The 20,395-nt window shown below is 49.1% G+C and overlaps 2 protein-coding genes across 5 annotated transcripts; one reads left to right on the plus strand and one right to left on the minus strand.

The window, feature by feature from the left end:
• Positions 1 to 53: 53 nt before the first annotated feature.
• Positions 54 to 5,627, minus strand: LOC121439633 (all-trans retinoic acid-induced differentiation factor-like). 2 transcript variants are annotated; one of them, XM_041640164.1, is made up of 7 exons: positions 5,463 to 5,627; positions 4,697 to 4,815; positions 1,992 to 2,063; positions 1,723 to 1,794; positions 1,359 to 1,480; positions 547 to 644; positions 54 to 333 (listed from the first exon to the last, which is right to left on the minus strand). In XM_041640164.1, the coding sequence occupies exons 1-7, from the start codon at positions 5,559 to 5,561 to the stop codon at positions 199 to 201; spliced, it is 717 nt and encodes a 238-aa protein (XP_041496098.1). In that variant the 5' UTR covers positions 5,562 to 5,627; the 3' UTR covers positions 54 to 198. The 2 variants fall into 2 exon arrangements, with proteins under 2 accessions (XP_041496098.1, XP_041496099.1); XM_041640165.1 differs by having other exon boundaries at positions 54 to 385; positions 5,463 to 5,614.
• Positions 5,628 to 5,752: 125 nt separating this feature from the next.
• Positions 5,753 to 17,476, plus strand: LOC121439632 (sodium-dependent multivitamin transporter-like). Of its 3 annotated transcripts, none has more exons than XM_041640161.1 (18): positions 5,753 to 5,923; positions 6,426 to 6,642; positions 9,747 to 9,817; positions 10,776 to 11,319; positions 11,580 to 11,645; positions 11,870 to 11,921; positions 12,473 to 12,540; positions 12,763 to 12,917; positions 13,097 to 13,237; positions 13,384 to 13,513; positions 13,950 to 14,038; positions 14,292 to 14,404; positions 14,664 to 14,731; positions 15,428 to 15,514; positions 15,648 to 15,829; positions 16,030 to 16,133; positions 16,360 to 16,475; positions 16,572 to 17,476. In XM_041640161.1, exons 4-18 carry the CDS (start codon positions 10,927 to 10,929, stop codon positions 16,716 to 16,718), a joined length of 1,911 nt encoding a protein of 636 aa, XP_041496095.1. In that variant the 5' UTR covers positions 5,753 to 5,923; positions 6,426 to 6,642; positions 9,747 to 9,817; positions 10,776 to 10,926; the 3' UTR covers positions 16,719 to 17,476. The 3 variants fall into 3 exon arrangements, with proteins under 3 accessions (XP_041496095.1, XP_041496097.1, XP_041496096.1); XM_041640163.1 differs by lacking the exon at positions 5,753 to 5,923 and adding an exon at positions 5,970 to 6,044; XM_041640162.1 differs by lacking the exon at positions 5,753 to 5,923 and adding an exon at positions 6,183 to 6,260.
• Positions 17,477 to 20,395: the final 2,919 nt, after the last annotated feature.

A 20,395-nucleotide genomic window follows, 5' to 3' on the forward strand; every position in this document is an offset into this window, starting at 1 on the left:
CCGTGAAACCTGACCGTCCCAAACCAGCCCCTCAAGCAAGAAAGACGCGAAGGTATGGCGCTAGTCCCTAAAACAATGGGGGAAAAAAGTGTTTATTGTAGTCAATAATACAAACAAGTACTCGTCCACTCCTGAACCGAGGGTCCATCACTCCGAGGTGGTGCAATTTGACACCTTCCTTCATTATCAATGTCCTCTTCAGCTTTGAGCAGGATCCGCCCCCTGGCCAGTCCTGTTTGTCACGATCAGGGTGATCTCAGGTGAGCAGGAAGCCCTGTGTTCATGAAGCCTTGGCCTTTCGGCGCTGGGTTCCCCAAAGTAGAACAGAGATGGCTAGCGTGGTGGATCCCAGAATGCCAAAGAACATAAGTAGTGAAAAGGAACCCTGCGATTAGCAAACAAACAAACAGTCACAGCAGTATATGCAGGGTCACTTTCCGCCACCTAGTTTTTCTCCGCCATGCATCTCCTCATCTCGGCCTTGTCTCTTTCTGAGAGGTTCTTGCCAAATGCATCCCTCTGTTTCTAAAAGGTCCAGTTCCTTACCTGCCTCATACACTTGTATCCGTGAAAACCATCAGCACAAACGCACTGCGAAAGGCCAGGACCTTCTGGTGCACAAGATCCATTCTCAGGACACATTTCTGGGAGCCAGAGGAAAACAAGCGTCACTGGAGTCTAAGGCCATGTGACCCTGACAAGCCAGTCTCCCTGATCTCAGAAGCATGCTACGGGGAGGGGAGGGTATCACTGAATCTCATTAGGTATTTTCCTCAAATATCTGCTTAGATCTTTTAATTATTTCTAGGTCAAAAGTAGAGAAAAAAGCTGGGCATGGTGGCAGATGCCCAAATCCCAGCATTTGGGAGGCAGGGGCAGGCATATCTCTGTGAGTTGAAGGCCAGTTTGTTTACACAAGTTCCAGATCAGCTAGGAATATATACTCTGCTTCAGAAAATAAAAACAAAAACAAAAAAAATAGAATATCATAAATAATCAGACTGTAACACTAACAATAATAATTAAAACCTTGGGCTGGAGAAATGACTCAGCAGTTAAGAGCACTGGCTTCTCTTCCAGTGGTCCTGAGTTCAATTCCCAGCAACCACATGGTGGCTCACAACCATCTGTAATGAGATCTGGTGTCCTCTTCTGGTGTGCAGGCGTACATGCAGACAGAACACTGTATACATGATAAATAAATAAATCTTTAAAAAAATAATTAAAACCTTGATAGGGGAATAGAGAACTCCGAACAGAAAGGCACTTAGCATCTTTATTCTTCTAAAGCAGAGAATGACGTCACCTTAGAAAGACGGAAAAGGACTCGCCATTGAGATGGTCATTCCACAGCATACCTGGCCTTCCAGTGCTATTGCAAAGGTCCTTCTGCCCTTGGCAAATTTGCTTGTCCGTGAAAGAGATAATACTTTCCCAGGCATTAATACCTCCAGGACAGGTGACATCTAGTGGTAATATCCTGAAGACAGCACACATGATCATAAACACACAGCCAAAGAGTTTAGGGTGTAGCTCAGTAGCAGAACAAACATTCACCAGCAACACACAGCGCACACATACACCTGTGCATATGAGCTCACTCAAGCATCTATGCGCGCTCACACACACACACACACACACACACACACACAGTAGCAACAGCAGCTCCGATGTTGACTAACAATTAAGATCTATGATTTCTCTTCCCAGTCTATTACTCACAGAGTCTGGAGCTGGGTAAAGCCACGGAAGGTGTTGGTCAAGTCTTCCTTGAGAGGATTTGTTTGAAGGTCTCTGCAAAGCACACAGTGTTAGTACTCTGCTGAGAACAGCATGCTTTTAACACTTATACATGCTTTCCTGGGTGGGCTATTAGTCCAACCCTCACCCTCAGTTATACAGGTTTAGACGCTAATATTAATCTACCCTTTTTAAGAGTTATCTCCAAAGACTTTCCCATCACCATATTAGGAAAGTACCTAAATGCTTACATGATAACAGCAGTTGAAGCATGAAAAAAGTTTGGACCAGGATCCTTCAGGGAACAGTTCTGGAGATCTAGACTGAAGAAACAAAGTGATTACTGTAACTATGTCTCTTTTCCATGCCTAGCAAGGTTAGTATTTGTGCACACACCCCACTTAATCCAATACTGACAGAACAACACTATGTTCAGAACTATAAGAGAAGTACTATGGTAGGAGACATTGTAATTATGTATTATCCAATCTAGTTAGCGCTAGCTACATATGTCGACATTGTAATTTACCTAAAATTCAAATGCATTCTCACAAGAAAGACTACAAACAGGTATGACATCGTGGCTCCTGTGCTGATCAGTTCTGATACGGAACATTGCAATCACAGTTCTAGCCAGTATAGCTATGCACTGTGCAAGTATTAGAAGAAACTTGGTGTTATTTTCTCCAGGGTTAGTAGCTCCTATCCTGTGAGCCTCAGACCCAGAGGCTTTTGTTGCCCTTGCTGGGGATTAAACCCAGGGTCTTGCGCGTGTGAGGCACTTGATCACCAAGCCACAGCCACAACCACCACACTACAGAGATTTTCTTTTGTTCTGAGACAGGGTCTTACTCTGCATCCCAGGCTGGTCTCAACCTGTGACAATCCTCCTGCCTCAGCTTCTCAAATGCTGGGGTGAGAGACAAGAACCACAGAGCGCAGCATCCCCGTCAGCATTCCCATCGAGATGATTTCTTTTTCAGACAAGGTCTCAATGTAACCCAAGCTAGCCTCAAATTCACAAGGTAGCTAAAGGTGACCTTGGGTTTCTCTGTAATACCTGGCTGGCCTGGAACTTGCTCTGTAGATCAGGCTGGCCTTGCACAGTGCTGGGTGGGATTAAAGGCTTGCTTCACTGCCTCTTAGCCCACCTTGAATTCTTGATCCTCCTCCAAAGTGCTGAAATTACAAATACCAAGCCCAGCCACAGAGGTTTTAAATGAAAGAAAAAACAAAACAAAACAAAAAAAGCAAATCACTTAAGTTTTTCCCAATTATATTTCCTATCAGAGACTACTATAAACTTCTATACATTAAGAACTTCTAGCCTTTAGTCCCAGCACTCCAAAGCAAAGGGAGGCAAATCTCTAAATTCAAGGCCAGCCTGGACTGCAGAATGAGTTCCAGGACAGCCAGGGCTATACAGAGAAGCCCTGTCTCAAAAAATCAACCAAACAAAAAAGAACTTCAACCATTATTTTCATTTACTGAGTGCCTATGAAGTACAAAATCCTAACATTATAAAATATATAACTTAGTTTCTGACCTGGTGGTGCAAGCTACCTGTAATCCCTGCTACTCAGGAAGCTGAGGCAGGAGGATCACAAGTTCAAGGTTATGTAGGCAATTCAGTGAGATTAAGTGTCAAAATGATAAATGCTGAAAGGAGTCAGTATGATGGCTTATCCGTAACCCCAGTACTTGGGAGGCTGATGCAGAAATGATGTGAGCTTGAGGCCATGCTGTGCTATACAGTAAGTACAGGGCTGTATAGGATGACCCTGTCCCAAAGAAAAGAAAAGCTAAACCAAAAAAAAAAAAAAAAAAAAAGATAGCTTGTCTTGTCTAGCATGCACAATGCCCTGGACAGAGCTATATAGGAAGATCCTGTGCCAAAGAAAAGAAAAGGGGGCTGGAGAGATGGCTCAGAGGTTAAGAGCACTGGCTGCTCTTTCAGAGGTCCTGAGTTCAATTCCCAGCAACCACATGGTGGCTCACAACCATCTGTAATGAGGTCTGGTGCCCTCTCCTGGCATGCAAGCATACATGCAGGAGAATACTATATACATAATAAATAAATAAATTTAAAAAAAAAAAGAAAGAAAAGCTAAACCAAAAAAGGTAGCTTGGATAGCATGCACAAGGTCCTAGACTCATTCCCTAGTGCTCAGAACAGCTATAACAAAAAGACAGAAGAAAACTAAGGACTGGAGAGATGGCTTAGCAGATAAGCGTGAGTACCGATCCTGCAGAGAACCGAGTTCAGTTCCTAGCGCCCATGTTGGACATCTCACAGCTGCCTATCCCTCCAGCTGCAGAGGACCCAAAGCCTCTGAACTCTTCCAGCACCTGCACTCAAGTGCATGCACCCAGACACACACAAAAAAAATAAAAAAATTAAGAAAATTGTGCCAGGCCCACACCTTGAAAGCCAGCACTTGGGAGGCAGAGGCAGGTGTGAGTTCGAGGCCAACCTGGTCTACAGAGCGAGTTCCAGGACAGGCTCCAGAGATACACAAAGAAACCCTGTCTAAAAAAAAGAAAAAAGAAAGAAAATTGTAAATGTATTTTAGTAAAAAATAATCCAAAGAGTTCTAATAAAACTATTTTTAAGCCTAGCGGTGGTGGCAGAGGCAGGTGGATCTCTGTGAGTTCCAGGACAGCCAGAGCTTAACAGTGAAACCCTGTCTCAGAAACAAACAACAAAAACAAATAAACAAAAACAAAGCTATTTTTAAATGATGCCACACAAGTCTATAAGATGGCAAGAACTATTGTCATGGGGGGGGGATCTTTTACCTATCGAATAATACTACACCCAATTTAAACGTTTTACAATCAAGCATTAGACGTCTCCAGTTAGGTGCCGGTATTTATCCCCAAAGTCAGTTAGGCAAGACGGTAGACTCGTCTGTGAACTTTTGTGAGTATCCAAGGATGTCTTCTCCTCCCTCACCCCAAGATGGTGCCCTTCTGATTCAGGCAGCATCGGGCTTGCATTGACTCCGATGTATTCTCACAGTAAACGGCTACTCTGGACGTGTTCTGCACACCTCCTGGACACTGGGTGCATATCTGTAGAAAAGAAAGAAACCTTATTAAGACTCCAGAAAGAAAAAGAATAAACAAGAATCAATAGTTAGTTGTCAGTACTCTCTCCAGAATTCCTACAACACAGAGCAGAAAGCTGGCTTTTATAAATAGAACCCATTTCTTCGGCTACCACAGGGCACCAAATCAGTGCACTATACAAGTCTACAGGTCTTTCACAAAAGAAGGTCCTCATCTAGAAGAATCATTACTTGACTATATTATGTCCTTTCCAGAGACTTCTCCACCTGACAGGCATGCTTTGGCAAGTGTTAAAGAGCTGCACGCGGGTACACAAAGTACTCAGTCATGCCATTGCAGCACGCACGGTATTCGTGCAAGGACAGCTGGCAGAGGAGCCGGGGACTCTAGAGTGGGAAGAACAATTTAAAGTTATTCAAAAAGCAAGGAGATCAAATTTCAAAGGTCTCTGAATGTGGGCAGGGCGAAGGTTCCAGTGGCCGGCGCTACGAGAGTACTCGGGAGCACGATCCCCGCTGGGACAGGGCTAGGGAATCTTCAAGGGAGAAATCTGAGCTTCGGCTGGGACAGCCACCGGCGAGCGAGCTCGACACAAGGCTGACGATCGGCAACCTTCTTCAGCCAGATCTCAAACCAGCTTTCTTCTGTACCTCAGGTAGAGCCAGAGCCCTCTCCACGCCCACAGCCAGGAGCAGGGTAGCAACCCAAGGTATCGAGCCCGCAGAACTGCCTGGCTCGCGAGACGCCATTTTCCACTCCTTTCAACCTTCTTGACAGCTCGCGAGAGCCGAGCACGAGGCCCCGCCCCCGCGCATCACGCCTCAGCCTTGGGGTGGGGCCTAATTTTGCAAACCCGGCCTCTCTGGGGCGTGGCCTAATCAGTCCTCGGCTGGCGCCGTGGGGCGTGGCATGGTTTGCCTGAGCGCGGCTGCTGCTCCCCGTCTTCTGGGCTCATGTCCGCGCTCCCCGGTGCCTGTTCCTGGCGGGCAGACCCACCCTCCCGCCATTCTTCCGGGAGCGCAGGCCTCCCCAGGCGCCGCTTAGTTGCTTGGAGTCTACTGCTTGCTTCCTCAGCACGGTGCGGACAACTGGGACTCTCCATCCGCCCTCAGTAAACATGGCGGCGCGGCGATCAGGGCGGGCGGGGGGGCGGGGTCCCGCTGTCACCAAGCCTGACGCTGCTCGAGCCGGGCTGGCCTGCGGGCCAGCTACCCACGTGTGGAATCGCGCAGGTGGGCTGGGCCGGGATGGGGGGGTTGGGTAGGGATTGGGCAAAGAGGCCCAGTTCAGTCGCCTTGGGAAGCGAGAGGCGGAGCTGGGAGGGGAGGGGCGGGGCGAGGCGAGGGGCGAGCCTCTCCGCGTGGGCTTTGGGGAAAGGTCTTAAATACTAGCGCAAAGTGGTGGGTTCGCCACGTGTGGAGAGGAGGGGAAAACTGAGTCGAAAAAGGGTATGGGTGATGGAGGAGCGGAGATCGGAGGGCGAAGGGCAAACGCTAGCAGGAGGACACGAGTCTGGGAACCCTTCACCTTAATGTTGCGTAGTTCCCCGGAGCCCGGGCAAGGTGGTGGGGCGGGAAAGACGCTTCCCTAACTCGTGTTCTTTGCCTTCCCAGGAAAAGAACAATGCTGGTTTCGGAAGGAACGAAGGAACTTTGGTAGTCCTGGCCGAACCACCGACGCAAGGCAAGGTAGCGCTTCTGCAGCGTAGTAGCAGCCGCAGGAGTCCTGTCTGGAAGGGCGCTGGGAGAAACCCGTCACACCAAAGGGCAGCTATTGCTTTTGATGAGGACACCTCAAGAGGTCACCAAAGACAGTTGGAGTTCATTTCAGGTAACCTGCCTGTTCCAGGTACCTGCCTGGAAGTCCTGAATTTATATTTATTAATACATTTAGCTGCTGAAATATTTTGTTCTGGTGAGAAACTATTTAGACCTTGAGGAATTTTAAACCCAAGACCCGTCTGTGGCCGTTGGCATTTGCATTTCAAAGGAGGAAGCCGGTAAGGATTTAGCCCTGTGGACCTGCGCTTTACTAGCTTGTTCAGGTCCCCAGGACTTCAAAACCCACAAACCGCCAGATGACATGAGAATCCGACTTAGGGAAGTAGCTTGGCTTTCTTCTGGCTACCCCTCTGAGATAGACATGTCCATTGGTGTGTCTGTGGAGTGTTCAGAAGGCCACTGTTCTTTTCCTAGAATCAGATTGTGTGAACTGAAACCCGTCACTGGATTGGCATTTTCCTGTCTGCTTAGTTTCTTCTTCCTCCATCCTCGAGGATTCTTGGTGCCTAATGCAAATAATTTGTCAGGAAGCTGGGTGGTGGTGGCCCACGCCTTTAATCCCAGCACTCCCAGAGGTAGTGGCAGGCGGATCTCTGTGAGTTCGAGGCCAGCCTGGACTACAAGAGCTAGTTCCAGGTCAGGCACCAAAGCTATACAGAAAAACCCTGTCTCGAAAAACAAAACAAAAACAAAATTTTCAGAAACTCCAGAAGTAGAGGGAACCAGTCAGTGTTTTTATTTTGAGATAGGGTCTCACTGTGTAGCACTGGTTGTCCTGAAACTCACAGAGCAACACCTGTCTCTGCCTCCTGTGTAGCTCTGACTGTCCTGTCTGACTCACTCTGTAGACCAGCCTGACGTCCAGCTCAGAGATCCGTCTGCCTCTGCCTGTCAAGTGCTGGAATTAAAGGCGTGCGCCACCACCTAGTCTAAGACGTTTTCATAGTAGTGACTGCTTGCCAAGGAGTGAGAAATCTCAAGGTGTTACAAAATACAAAGGCCTGGGGCATCCTTAGGTTAAACCAGCCTGCCCTGTTGGGACTGTTGATCTAGAGAGTTGCATTGTGACATAGAACGTGTGGCCCAAGCTCAGACCCTTCGTTAACATGTGTGTAGTGCACCTTGTCAACCAGGCAGTATCTGAATACAGTGTGGGAGAAGATGCCCTGATCTCCTGGTAGGCAGGATGTATTAATCTGTCACTAGATTGGTTGAAATCTATGCACTGTTCCATGACTGACTTACTACAGTTAGCACTTTGATCCTTTCTAGCCTTGGGAATAGTGAGGTTGGACCACGGTGAATTACCTGTGAACAGTTTCTTTACTGTTTTGTGCTCTGTGTGTGTCTGTTCATGAGTACTAGTGAGAGGAGCCCAGAAGCGACAGAGCTGGAGTTAGCGGTAGTTTCAGGCTGTTACTATGGATGCTTGTATCCAAACTTGAGTCCTCTACAGAGAAGTCAGAACCCCGAACCCCTGGACCATCTCACCAACCCCTACAATAGAGACTCAAGACCTGTTCTTTACTGGTTTTGTATAGAGATGCTGAGGGTGTTTCAGGTGAAATACCCTGTTGCTCACCATTGGAGGAGGCTTGAGGGAGGGTATTTGAGTTTTAGAAGGTGGGGTTTCTAGCCTAGTGGCCTGTACTAGACAGGATATATAGTTATAGTTTATTTAGTGGCACATATTAGATAGGATATAGAGCTATAGTTTAGGAAAAGTCCCTTGTACCACCCTGCCTTAGGCTGCTCGAAGGTAGGAATTTAGCACCTAGAAGGTCCTAGATAGGATCTGAGGTGTGACTGATTCTTCAGATGGGTCAAAAGTCTGTGAACCGGTGACAGGTGACATAGAGGCACTTTATTTACTCCTGGCTCAAAAGCAGGTTTCAGAGAACGTGAACTGTCATCGCGTAAGGCTATCTAAATATGCAGTATTCTCTAGTGTTACTTCCACACCGAGGAGGAGTGCTTTTTTGATTCTTGTCCCCCACCCCACCCCCACCCCTAGACAGGATTTCTCTGTAGCTTTTGGAGCCTGTCCTGGAACTAGCTCTTGCAGACCAGGCTGGCCTCGAACTCACAGAGATCTGCCTGCCTCTACCTCCCAGGTGCTGGGATTAAAGGTGTGCACCACTGCCCGGCCTGAGGAGTACTTCTAGGGGATTGCTTTTTGTTTATTTTGTGTTTGTTTCAATGTCCTGGAACTTGCTCTGTGATCAGGCTGACCTTCCCCCCCCCCCCCCCTTATGGTGGAATTAAAGGTATGTGCCACCACTGCCCTGCTTAGGGATTGCTTTTCAAGACGAGAGGATGGACATTTGGGAGAGCAGGATGGATGAGGGATCCATAGCCTGTGTTCTAATGTTGCCTCTGACAGTTACTTAGCTGTGTTTTAGGAGGGTTGCTTGAGAGGCCCAGGAGATAGTTTAGTAGTAGGTCAAGGCTTGCCACCTAAGCGTGAAGACCAAGGAAGACACCTGGGTTTCCACATGCTCGCGAACTTGCTCACATGCACCCGTGCATACATAAACATAGAAAAAAGGAAAAGGTTATGGCCAGGGCAGCAGTGGCGCACGCCTTTAATCCCAGCACTCAGGAGGCAGAGACAGGTGGATTTCTGTGAGTTCGAGGTCAGCCTGGTCTACAAGAGCTAGTTCTAGGACAGGCTCCAAAGCTACAGAGACACTCTGTCTCAAAACCACCCCCCCCCCCAAAAAAAAAAGAAAAGAAAAGGTTACTTGAATGTCTGGATCTTTAATGCTTCTGTGTGAAGTGGGGGCGCTGTAAGAGTGGCTGACTTGGAATAGTGTGATCCCATCTTTGTTCTTTTAAAGATTGTGGCATATTATTAGAATGGTGATTGTGTGTGAAAGAGAGTTAGAAAAGTAACTTTCCCGTTTTCTAGGCAACTCCTTTCTAACTCTGCTAGAACACAGGGTGCCAAGAGCGATTTAGCCTGAGAGCCTAATCCAGCTAAGAATGCTGCTGAATGTGAACTCTCTGCTCTCTAGTCTGGGTCTGTTAGAGTTGAGCCGGGACATAGGGTGATATGGGCCATTTTGGGGCACAGTGCTTGGTTCCCTGAAGAGCCCGGAACAGATAGCCACAAATGCATTCCTCTGACCCCAATTCTTGCTCTTTCCTCAGCTCCTTACAGAATCAGGGCCTCTACCTCAGTGCTGCTCCAGGCAGCTCTGCCTCAGAGATTGCTTCTCCAGGTATGTGTCTGAGCCCAGCATCATGTATATGGGTGTCTTGTCTGTGTGCCTGTCTGCTCCACATGTGTACCTGGTGCCCACAGAAGCAATCAGAGGGCATCACACCCCCTGGAACTAGAGTAATAGATTACTGTGAACTTCCATGTGGATGCTGAGACTAGAACGTGGGTTCTCCACAAGAGCAAATACTCTTAACCACTGACCCCTGTCTGTCTCACTTTTTAATTTTATCACTCCGACCAGATCCACCCTTGATGGGTGTGTCTTGCAGGAGCTGAGGCCCGACAGGTAGGTTTCTCTAGTGATACCGGGGATGCTAATAAAGAGATACAACTGGGCAGTGGTGGCACATGCCTTTAATCCCGAAAGAGAAAGGGGTACAGAGTAGTGAGCCTTCTGTTCTGAATGGGGCTGGAGATATCAGAGAGGTGAGCTCGCTGGGCTGAGATGCGGGGGGAGGGTGTTGTTTGGAGAATGACACCTCTGGGTCTCTGGGTCATGAGAAGTGGAACTGAGGCCAAGGAGAATAGGGGAAACCCTGCTGTCATTGGTTTCCCATTTCTTCCCTGCTGGGCTGTGGCGCCAGGCTGGGCTCTGCTGGCTCAATACATTGTAGTGACTGGGTCTGTGCCCGCAAATGGAGGCAGGGATTATATGAAGAATATTAGGCTAGAGTTGATTTTTATTTTACTACTCGGGTGGAGACCCAAGAAAGGTCTTGAATTTCATAACTGTACATGCAAAGGTCCTGGCCAAGTTACTGTCTCCTGTGTCTCACTCTCTGCTGCTTCCTCCCTCCTCCCCTCCCTCCCTAACCTCTAGCAAACCCGCCTGTACCTTGCAGGCATTCACCACTGTGCTGGCTGGCTAGTCTGAGTCTGGCCATGACATGTCAGCAGCCTGTGGGTGGGCAGCCATGAGGGCAGGGTAGGCTTAACTAAGAGATGGATTCTTCCAGTTGCTCTTGGACTGTGTCACTGCCTGGAAGAGGAATGCTGTGAAACTGAGCCAGGAACCAACTCAGAGCCATTCGCCTATACGTGCTCGGTCGGTGAACTGACAGCTCTGAGCCCAGGAATACCAAGTCCTGAAAAACGGGCACAGAGAGGATGAGTATGGGGGAGAGCACCTCAGCTCCCTTCCACACAACCTCAGACACCAGCAGGGTTATTTCCTCCTTTTCTGTCGTGGACTATGTGGTGTTTGGCCTGTTGCTCCTTCTCTCCCTCATCATTGGGCTCTATCATGCTTGCCGTGGATGGGGCCGGCATACTGTTGGTGAGTTGCTGCTAGCAGACCGCAAAATGGGCTGCCTTCCCGTGGCACTGTCCCTGCTGGCCACCTTCCAGTCAGCAGTAGCCATCCTGGGGGCACCAGCTGAGATCTACCAATTCGGAACCCAGTATTGGTTCCTGGGATGCTCCTACTTCCTGGGACTTCTGATCCCTGCTCACATCTTCATCCCAGTCTTCTACCGCCTGCATCTTACCAGTGCCTATGAGGTAAACAGGAAAGGCATGGAGAAGGGGATGGGTACCTAAGATTGTGACTCGGGCTCCACCAAAGAATGACTGCCCCAAGTAGCTCTTCTTCCTGGGGGAGGGGGTTGGAGAGTGCCATGCCCAGAGGGTCCAGAGTATATGTTCTGCATATTTCCTTGTGTTACTAGGCCTCTTGAGGAAAGAGGTTATGTATTGTGAGGGTTGGAGTCACAAAATGCCATGCCTTAAAAGGCACATAAATTCTTTGTACTTGTATCTAGTACCTGGAGCTCCGCTTCAATAAAGTTGTGAGGATCCTTGGAACTGTGACCTTCATCTTTCAGATGGTAGGTGGGCCTGGGGCAGGGGAGGGGCTGAACTCAGGCCTTCAGAGTTGCCATTAAAATTCCTGTGAGTCACTAGTTGGTCAAGTCCCTGATGGCATCCTGTCCAATGCCACTGTAGATATGACAGGTTTTGGGAGGCATTAGAGGGAAGTAAGCCCAAGCCTTGGGGACACTGTCTTTCCACCCGCGTCTCTTCCCCTTCACACCCTTCCCATCTCCCACAGGTGATCTACATGGGCGTCGCTCTCTATGCACCGTCCTTGGCCCTCAATGCAGGTGAGGAGTTATGGTCCCTGATTCCAGCCTTGGCAGACTGGAGAAATGCCGTTAGGAGGGGCGGGGGGGGGGGGGTAGTGTGCTAGAGAGAACTAATTCATGGACAGGGCTCTTGGTCTCTACGAGGGGCAGACGGAGACTTCTTTCACCTCGATCGAAAGCTGATCAAACATTACCAGGCCACACCTGAACTGGTTAATCGGCATTTCGGTGGAGCTCTGAAAATGTTTTTCCTCGTGTTGAGAAATGATTTGTTTCCCCTCTAATGACTAATTGCTTCCATGTTGTGATGGGTTTTCTTTGTTTTTTGTTGTTGTTTTTGTTTTGTTTTTGAGACAAAGTCCCTATGTAGTACTGGCTGTCCTGGCACTCTGCTGTATAGAGCACACTAGACTCCCAGAGATCTACCTGTCTCTGCCTCCCAGAATGCTGGGATTAAAGTCATGTGACAACCCCAGCTGGCTCCTCTCTATGATTTGAGTAGCTATCCTCACCAGGACTGCTCTGGAAAACCTACCAGAGGTAGGATTGTGACGTTTATCTGTTTTCAGTGACAGGATTTGATCTATGGCTGTCGGTCCTGGCCCTCGGAATTGTCTGCAACATCTACACTGCACTGGTAATTGCAGTTAACCTGGGTGACAGTGGGAAGATGGGAGAAGGAAAAGAAGGGCCAGCGTAAAGAGATACAGGAAATGGGATGCAGTTCCAGGGTGAGGCGGAGAAGGTGGAGTGACTAACAGTTTAAGGGGTTATATGCAAGGGCTTTCTTGGTAGTGTGATGTCCACCCTCTCTGGTTGATTTGGCATTTGTGACGGATGTGATATTTTTTTCTTGTAGGGTGGGCTCAAGGCTGTCATTTGGACAGATGTGTTCCAAACGCTGGTCATGTTCCTAGGGCAGCTGGTGGTTATCATTGTAGGCTCGGCCAGAGTGGGCGGCTTGGGTCATGTATGGAACGTGTCTTCCCAGTATGGCCGCATCTCTGGGATTGAGTAAGTCTGTGCTTCCTTGACTGGTACCTGTAGCGTCTACGGACTGAGTCCATTTCAGCCTGGTCTCGGGCCTTTAGTAAGCAGAGAGAAAGTGATCATGGGTGTAGAGGCCTGGACGTTGCCTGGATGCACACCTGAGGTGAGGTGGCTGTGGCAGTGACCGGGTATCTCTGTTGCAGGCTGGATCCCGACCCCTTTGTGCGTCATACTTTCTGGACTTTGGCCTTTGGGGGGGTTTTCATGATGCTGTCCTTGTATGGAGTGAATCAGGCTCAGGTGCAGCGCTACCTCAGCTCCCGCTCAGAGAAAGCTGCTATTCTGTGAGTGCGGGGATGGGGTCCCTGGGAGCAGTGGGGTGGGACAAGATTCAGAGTGCCTTCCCCTTTGTTGGGGGCTTTCTGGAGGTTCAGGAGGGCACGTCTAACAGTGTCTGTTATCTCTGTCTTCTGGCACTGATCTTTTGCAGTTCCTGCTATGCGGTGTTCCCCTGCCAACAAGTGTCCCTGTGCATGAGCTCCCTCATTGGTCTGGTCATGTTTGCCTATTATAAGAAATATACTATGAGCCCCCAGCAAGAGCAAGCAGCACCTGACCAGGTGAGAGGGCCTCTCTGCCTCTCTGTCTCCATCCTGTGCTCATGCGAAGCCAGTCTGGATCCCTAAATTAAAACCTGTGTGGCTAAATTGAAAAAAAAAAAAAAAATAGATGACTATTTTTTTTCCATCCTGAGATCCCAGCTGTCTAGTGTCAGACTCCAGTCCTGAGCAGATCTAATCAGTGCCCACCCATTTAATGGGTGGGCAGCCAGCCAGCCTTCACTGGAAACTGCTGCATGTCTGCTCTCATCTAAGCTTCCCAACAACCTCCTTCTGTAGCAGACGGGCTTGGTGTGTGAGGCAGCATGCTGTGGTCACACTGGCCATCAGTGGCGGGCTGGGTGGGCTATGGAGTTTGCTCTTCCGAGCCCTTTTCCTCCCTGCTCGAGGAAGATGCGCCCAGGCTTCTCTCTGAGTGTGTCTGCTCTCCTTGCAGCTAGTGCTCTATTTCGTCATGGACCTCCTGAAGGACATGCCGGGGCTGCCTGGGCTCTTTGTCGCCTGCCTCTTCAGTGGATCCCTCAGGTACTGCTGCAGTGCCCCTGCTGGACCAGTCCCATCTGTTTTGGATGGCCTCTCCCAAAGCAGGCTTCAGTTGACAGTGTCAGTCACCTAGGTGAACACACCTACACTCCATCAGAAGCGTCTTGCTTTCCAAACCCATCTGAAGTAGCCTGGGCTCCACATCAATGGGTGGTTTCCTACCCTCTCTGGAGTCCTTAGTTCTGCCTCCTTTGGCTCTCGGACCTGACACAGCTCGTCTTTTCCTTCTCTGCAGCACCATATCATCCGCATTCAATTCACTGGCAACTGTCACCATGGAGGACCTAATTCAGCCTTGGTTCCCTGAGATGACTGAAACCCGGGCCATCCTGCTTTCCCGAAGCCTTGGTAGGCTTATTCTTCCGTGTAGCTTAAGTCTTGTTCGTTTTGAGATACACCCTGGTCACTGTCATCAGTTACGGATGATTGCCTCTCTAACTCTGTCCTGGCCTCAGCACATGCCTCGTGCAGCAGCGCACAGCCATCATGTATGGCTTTCAGGGGAGAGCAGCGGGCCCTGGGACTGGGGTACAGAGTGGTAGTTTGGTTGGAGTGTGTTATCCCTCTACTTGCTGACTCACATTGCCTCCCCTCTGCGTCTTCCCAGCCTTTGCCTATGGACTGATTTGCCTGGGAATGGCCTATATTTCCTCTCATCTGGGATCAGTGCTCCAGGTAATGCCTCAAGAGGAAGAAGCTCTCAGCAGGGATGGGGGTATATGTTTGAACTAGGAAATGAAGACAGCTGTTCTGAGAGGAATGGAATGTGCCTTTAAAAATGACTACATTTAAGCTGGACATGGTGGCACACACCTTGAATCCCAGCACTTGGGAAGCAGAGGCAGGTGGACGGCTCTCTTGAGTACAAGGCTAGCCTGGTCTATGGAGTAAGTTCCAGAACAGTCAGGGCTACATAAAGAAGCCCTGTCAACCCCCCCCCCCAAAAAAAAAAAGAAGAGAGAAATACATTTATTCATTTATTGTGTGTGGATACTTGCATGCCAGTGCTCAAGTGGGGGTCAGAGGACAGTTTTTGGGAGTTGGTTCTCTCCTTGTGCCATGTGGGTCCTGAACACGGAACTCGGTGTCAGCATTGGCAGCAAGCACCTTTATCCCCTGAGCCATCTCACCAGTCCCATACGTTATCCTTGGATAGATGGCCTTTAACTAAGAACAGACTCTCAAGTGAGCAAAAGCCCAGCATCATTCCTAGGATATTGTTGGCCCAGAGAGACCTAGAGCTCAGCCTCAGCCCGAAGTGCATCACCACAGCCGTTCCCTCCCTGAAGAAACCAACAGCTGATGATTGACAGGACATTGAGGCTGAAGTCTCTAAGCCTGTGCTTTCTTTTCTCCTTCCATCGGCTCCAGGCAGCACTCAGCATCTTTGGCATGGTTGGAGGGCCACTGCTGGGACTTTTCTGCCTGGGGATGTTCTTCCCGTGTGCCAACCCTCTTGTGAGTGACACCTGGCTTCCCAGATATGCATGTGGATGGAACTGGACTGTTGGGGCGCTCAGCAGTTCTGGGGACTGGTATGGAGGTTTGTGGTGGGCCTTGTGACAAGAGAGTTGGCTGTGTCTCTGGGCAGGGTGCCATCGTAGGCCTGTTGACTGGACTTACCATGGCCTTCTGGATCGGCATTGGGAGCATAGTGAGCAGGATGAGCTCTTCTGTGGTGTCCCCTCCCGTTAATGGGTCCAGCTCCTTCCTGCCCAGCAACTTGACCATCACTACTATGACTACTCTGATGCCTTCTACCACCCTGTCCAAGTGAGGCGCGGCTTGCTCTCGTTCTCCTTGGGTGTGAAGCTCAGTTTTGAGGGATTTCATGGGGGCCTTGCTGAGGGATGGGTTACCATAAGCTATAAGCAGGGTTAGGTTGAGTTCTGAGACCTTGTAGGTGGGGGGGGGGGGCTTGAAGTGCCTCCAGAATGCCCTGCCAAATGCTTGTCCTCGCCCTCTCACCCTAGGCCCACAGGACTGCAGCGGTTCTACTCCCTGTCCTATTTATGGTACAGTGCGCACAACTCCACCACGGTCATTATTGTGGGCCTGATTGTCAGTCTGCTCACCGGTGAGGGCGTGGAACTGCCACACAGCAAAATGAGGGGCTGAGGGGGACTTTTCAGTCTGGGGAAGGTGGGACCCTGCCCTTGGGATACTGAGTGTCAGTAACAGCTGGTCTCCCCTGCTGACATCAGAATGGGCTGGAGGACTGGGTGGGACCTTGGTGCAGGGACAGCAGAGTGTGCTGCTCTAAGGTTCTCTGAAGGGCTCTTGACAAGCACCTTTGCCTTTAGGGGGAATGCGGGGCCGGACCCTGAACCCCGGCACCATTTATCCAGTGTTGCCAAAGCTCCTCTCACTCCTGCCCTTATCCTGCCAGAAACAGCTTCGCTGGAGAAGCTACAGCCAGGTGAGATCCATTGTTATGTGAAGCCTTTCCCCATTGTTGTGCCTGCCATGCTCCCTCTGCCCTTGTCTACCATCACCTGCACTCCCTGTCCTCCAGGATGTCCCTGTGGTCCCCCCCCTGTTTCCAGAGAAGATGAGAAATGGAGTGCTGCAGGACAGCAGGGAAAAGGAGAGGATGGCTGAGGACGGCCTCGTCCACCAGCCGTGCAGCCCGACCTACATCGTCCAGGAGACCTCCCTGTGACAGTCTGTCCACCCTGCAGGACAGCAGCCACGGCCCGCTTACAGTGCAGTGTGTCACCACATGTGTTCTGCAGGGGCGGGCCAGTGACCTAGCACACAACAAAGGACCTTGTTCACGCCTCCATGGACGCCGCTGCATGCAAGGGCTAGACACGGTTTTTCCTTATCCCTTGCCAATCCTATCCTTAGGATCAGGTTTAGGGGTACAGAATTACGTCGCGAGTGGGGAAATAAATGAATCCACAGAGAAAAGGATGACTTTTGATTGAGTATGACCAGAGTTCTTTGGGGTGGCTAGGGATAATATTTCTTATAACCACCCTGGGGCCTGATTTGGCAAGATTGACCAGCCCCACCTTAAGCATGAAATTCTTGGCTACCTTTCGATTCCTTCCCTCTCAAGTCATCTTGGGTTATCTCAGCCGTTTGTGGGTACCCGAAAGTGATTTCAGGTTTTCTGTAACACTCAAGCCCCCTCACAGTCTTACCTGCCTACCTCAGTTCTTCCAAGGGAGGCTTCGGTGTCCTGGGACTCGGACAGTTGTGTAACATCTGCTTTGTAGAGGGGGCGAGTTTTTACATCACAGGCCTCACCCCTCCTCAGGTGGTACCTAAGAGACGGTGTCCTCACCGGGTTCCTTCTGCTGCGTGCTATCCTCTGAACTCTGAAGCCAGGCCACCCCCGTGTCACTGCGCCGGTTTCATTTTGGAGTTTCCTCATGCATTTGTTCCTAGGGAATAAAATAGCTGTTAGACCTAGTGTCTGTCCTCTGTGTTCCTTCAGGTAACCCCCTGTACCCTGGAGAAGATAAGATCTCTGTAGGTGTCTCCTCTTCTGAGACAGGACTTGGACCTCAGTCTCTGCAGGTGGCCGCTGGGGGAGGGGAGGGGCACAGTTAGGCTTAACTGTTTCCTGAAGTAGCTCATCACATCACTTGCTACCTCAGTTCTTCAAAAGAACTGTTTTGAGATTTTTTTTGCCGTTGAGACAAGAGAAAGAATGTTAAGGAGAAATAATACTGACTTGTATAATGAAGACTATTAATACTGCCCATGTCTCCAGTACTTGGTCTCCTCCCCTACTTGGCCCCATCCTGCTGTTCCGAGCTGTGTATAAGTTCTCAGGCCTCAGTAGAAACATGGGGCCAGTCAGATCTGAGGGTTCAGCCATAGCCCAATTGCTCTCCCATATCCCATGCAGCTTATGTATCTCAGTATCCACCCCAAGTTTTGTGTAAGGAAGTACAAGGTTTTTTGCTTGGTTGGTTTGATTTTGAGGCAGAGTTTCTCTGTGTTAACAATTCTAGCTGTCCTGGAACTAGCTCTTGTAGACCAGGCTGGCCTCAAACTCACAGAGATCCGCCTGCCTCTGCTTCCCTAGTACTGGGATTAAAGACATGCACCACCACCGCCCAGCCAAGGAACTACAGTCTTAGGCCAGTGAGAAGGTTGTGAATCCTCTGAGTTTGATCCCTGGGACATGCATGATAGAAAACTGAATCCTGGAAATTGTCCTACGACCCCCAGGAGATCCCATAGCTTGTGCACACACAATTTTAAGAAACAAACCGCAGTGGAACACACATGTCAGAACATGGGGGACATGAAGATCACAAGTTACGCCATATGTCAAAACAGGAACTAGGTCTCGTTGCCTCAGCATCCCAGGTAACCGGGCTATAGATGTAAGACCTTGTGAGCCATCCTTCACACCCTTTCTGCTGCTATCCCAGCCAGCATCGTGGAGGGAGAAACAAGGCTTATGCCCAACCAGACCCCAGTGGATGATAAATCTTGTGTTCTTACAGAGGACCTGGGTTCAGTTCCCAGCACCACATGATGGCTATATAGCAAGAACCTGTCTCAAAAAATAAAATAATAATAAAATAAAAAAATTGAACAAAAATTTTATGGGGAAAAGTACTCATGGGTTGAGTTAATACACTTTGCATATAAAAGAGCACTTGGACTGAGTCTGTGAACTCTGTAGCACGTGTCTTTCTCTCCACGCCACTTTTTTAAACTACAGCACCCCTGCCTCAGCCTCCCTGGAACTGTAGGTTTCCACCATTGTGCCAGGTTGTAGTTAATATTTTTGGAGCTCCCTCCTCCATTCCTAGTTCTTAATGATCCAATATGAAAGCCGTTGTGTGGAGCACAGCAGGGACGCTCTGTATTGTGGCAGCGTAGCGGGAGATGAGGCAGTTCCAGTGAAAGGACAGAGGGCAGTCTGGGAAGACAGGCTCTCGGAGAAACAGCTGGAAGGAATGAAGAGGACACCCACACAAGGGAATAGCCAGATTCAGAGTGTAGTGAGGAGGAAGAAGAGGTAGAGAGGGCCGAAGTGAGGTAGGTCAGCCACCATGGAGTTGACTTGAGCCCCTGTCGGAGCCCACAGTGAAGAAGATGCACATGTAGGGGTCATGGGGTGCAGCTTCAAGGCCTGAGCAGAGCACAGATACGAGATACCCAAGATACTGTGAGTGGCTACAAAAAAAGAGAACATTGCTAGATGAACAGGAAAGAAGAAAGCAAGAAAGGAACCCAGGGGCTGGAGATACGGCTTAGTTGGCAGAGTAGGCCCTGGGTTTGGTCCCCAACACTACTGTAAGTCCAGCACTTGAGAAGCGGAGATGGGAGGACTAGAAGAGGGTCAAGATCATCAACTACTGGGCTGGAGACAAATGCCAGTTGCTCTTGCAGAACTGGATTTTATTCCCAGAACTGATAACCATCTGTAACTCCAGTCCCGTGGGATCCATTGCTCCCTTCTGGCCCCTTCCAGGATTAGTCAAAACACTCACATACAAAAAAATAATAAAATAGCCAGACAGTGGTGGGTACACGCCTTTAATCCCAGCACTCGGGAGGCAGAGGCAGGTGTATCTCTGCGAGTTCGAGGCCAGCCTGGTCTACAAGAGCTAGTTCCAGGACAGCTAGGACTGTTACACAGGGAAACCCTGTCTCGAAAAACAAAACAAAGAAAAAGAAAAAAAGAAAAGAAAAACCAAAATAATAGGACTGTTACACAGGGAAACCCTGTCTCGAAAAACAAAACAGAAAGAAAAGAAAAACCAAAATAATAATAATAATAATAAATCTATAACTTTAAAAATAATCATCAGCTGCACGATGAGTTGAGGCCAGTTTGGACTGCATGAGACTCTTGTAAAAAAAAAAAGGCAAATGTCATGGCAGTGAATTGGTGAATTGGAAGAGGGGATGCTGGTATATGCTTTGTCTACATACATATAGAAATGAACAGCGGTGGAAACAACACACTTGTTATTGGCACAGTAGCACTCCATGTAAGCACCTTATGCCCAGATCTTTGGTCTCTAAATACCACTGAGCACTAAAAAAGAAACAAAAAACCCCAAAACTGGGCATGTTGGTATGTGCTTTTAATCTCAGCACTCAGGAGGCAGAAGCAGGAAGATCTCTGGGAGTTCTAGGTCAGCCTGGTCTACAGAGTGAGTTCCAGGACAGTCAGTATTACAAAGAGGGACACTGTCTCAAAATTAAAAAGAAAATTGAAAGAGAACTAAAAGCAACAGTGACTTGGGGAACTAGGTCATGTTAGGGCTGGAGGCAAAGTGCAAGCTGTGCCAGGGATTTCTTAGGCAAGAAAGCCAATTATTTCTCAATAAACGAGAAGATCATCTCAAAGGAACATAA

Source organism: Microtus oregoni, unplaced genomic scaffold (genome assembly GCF_018167655.1).
Source record: "Microtus oregoni isolate MIOR12 unplaced genomic scaffold, Mior012 000062F_ref0000492, whole genome shotgun sequence".
Lineage (NCBI taxonomy): Eukaryota > Metazoa > Chordata > Mammalia > Rodentia > Cricetidae > Microtus > Microtus oregoni.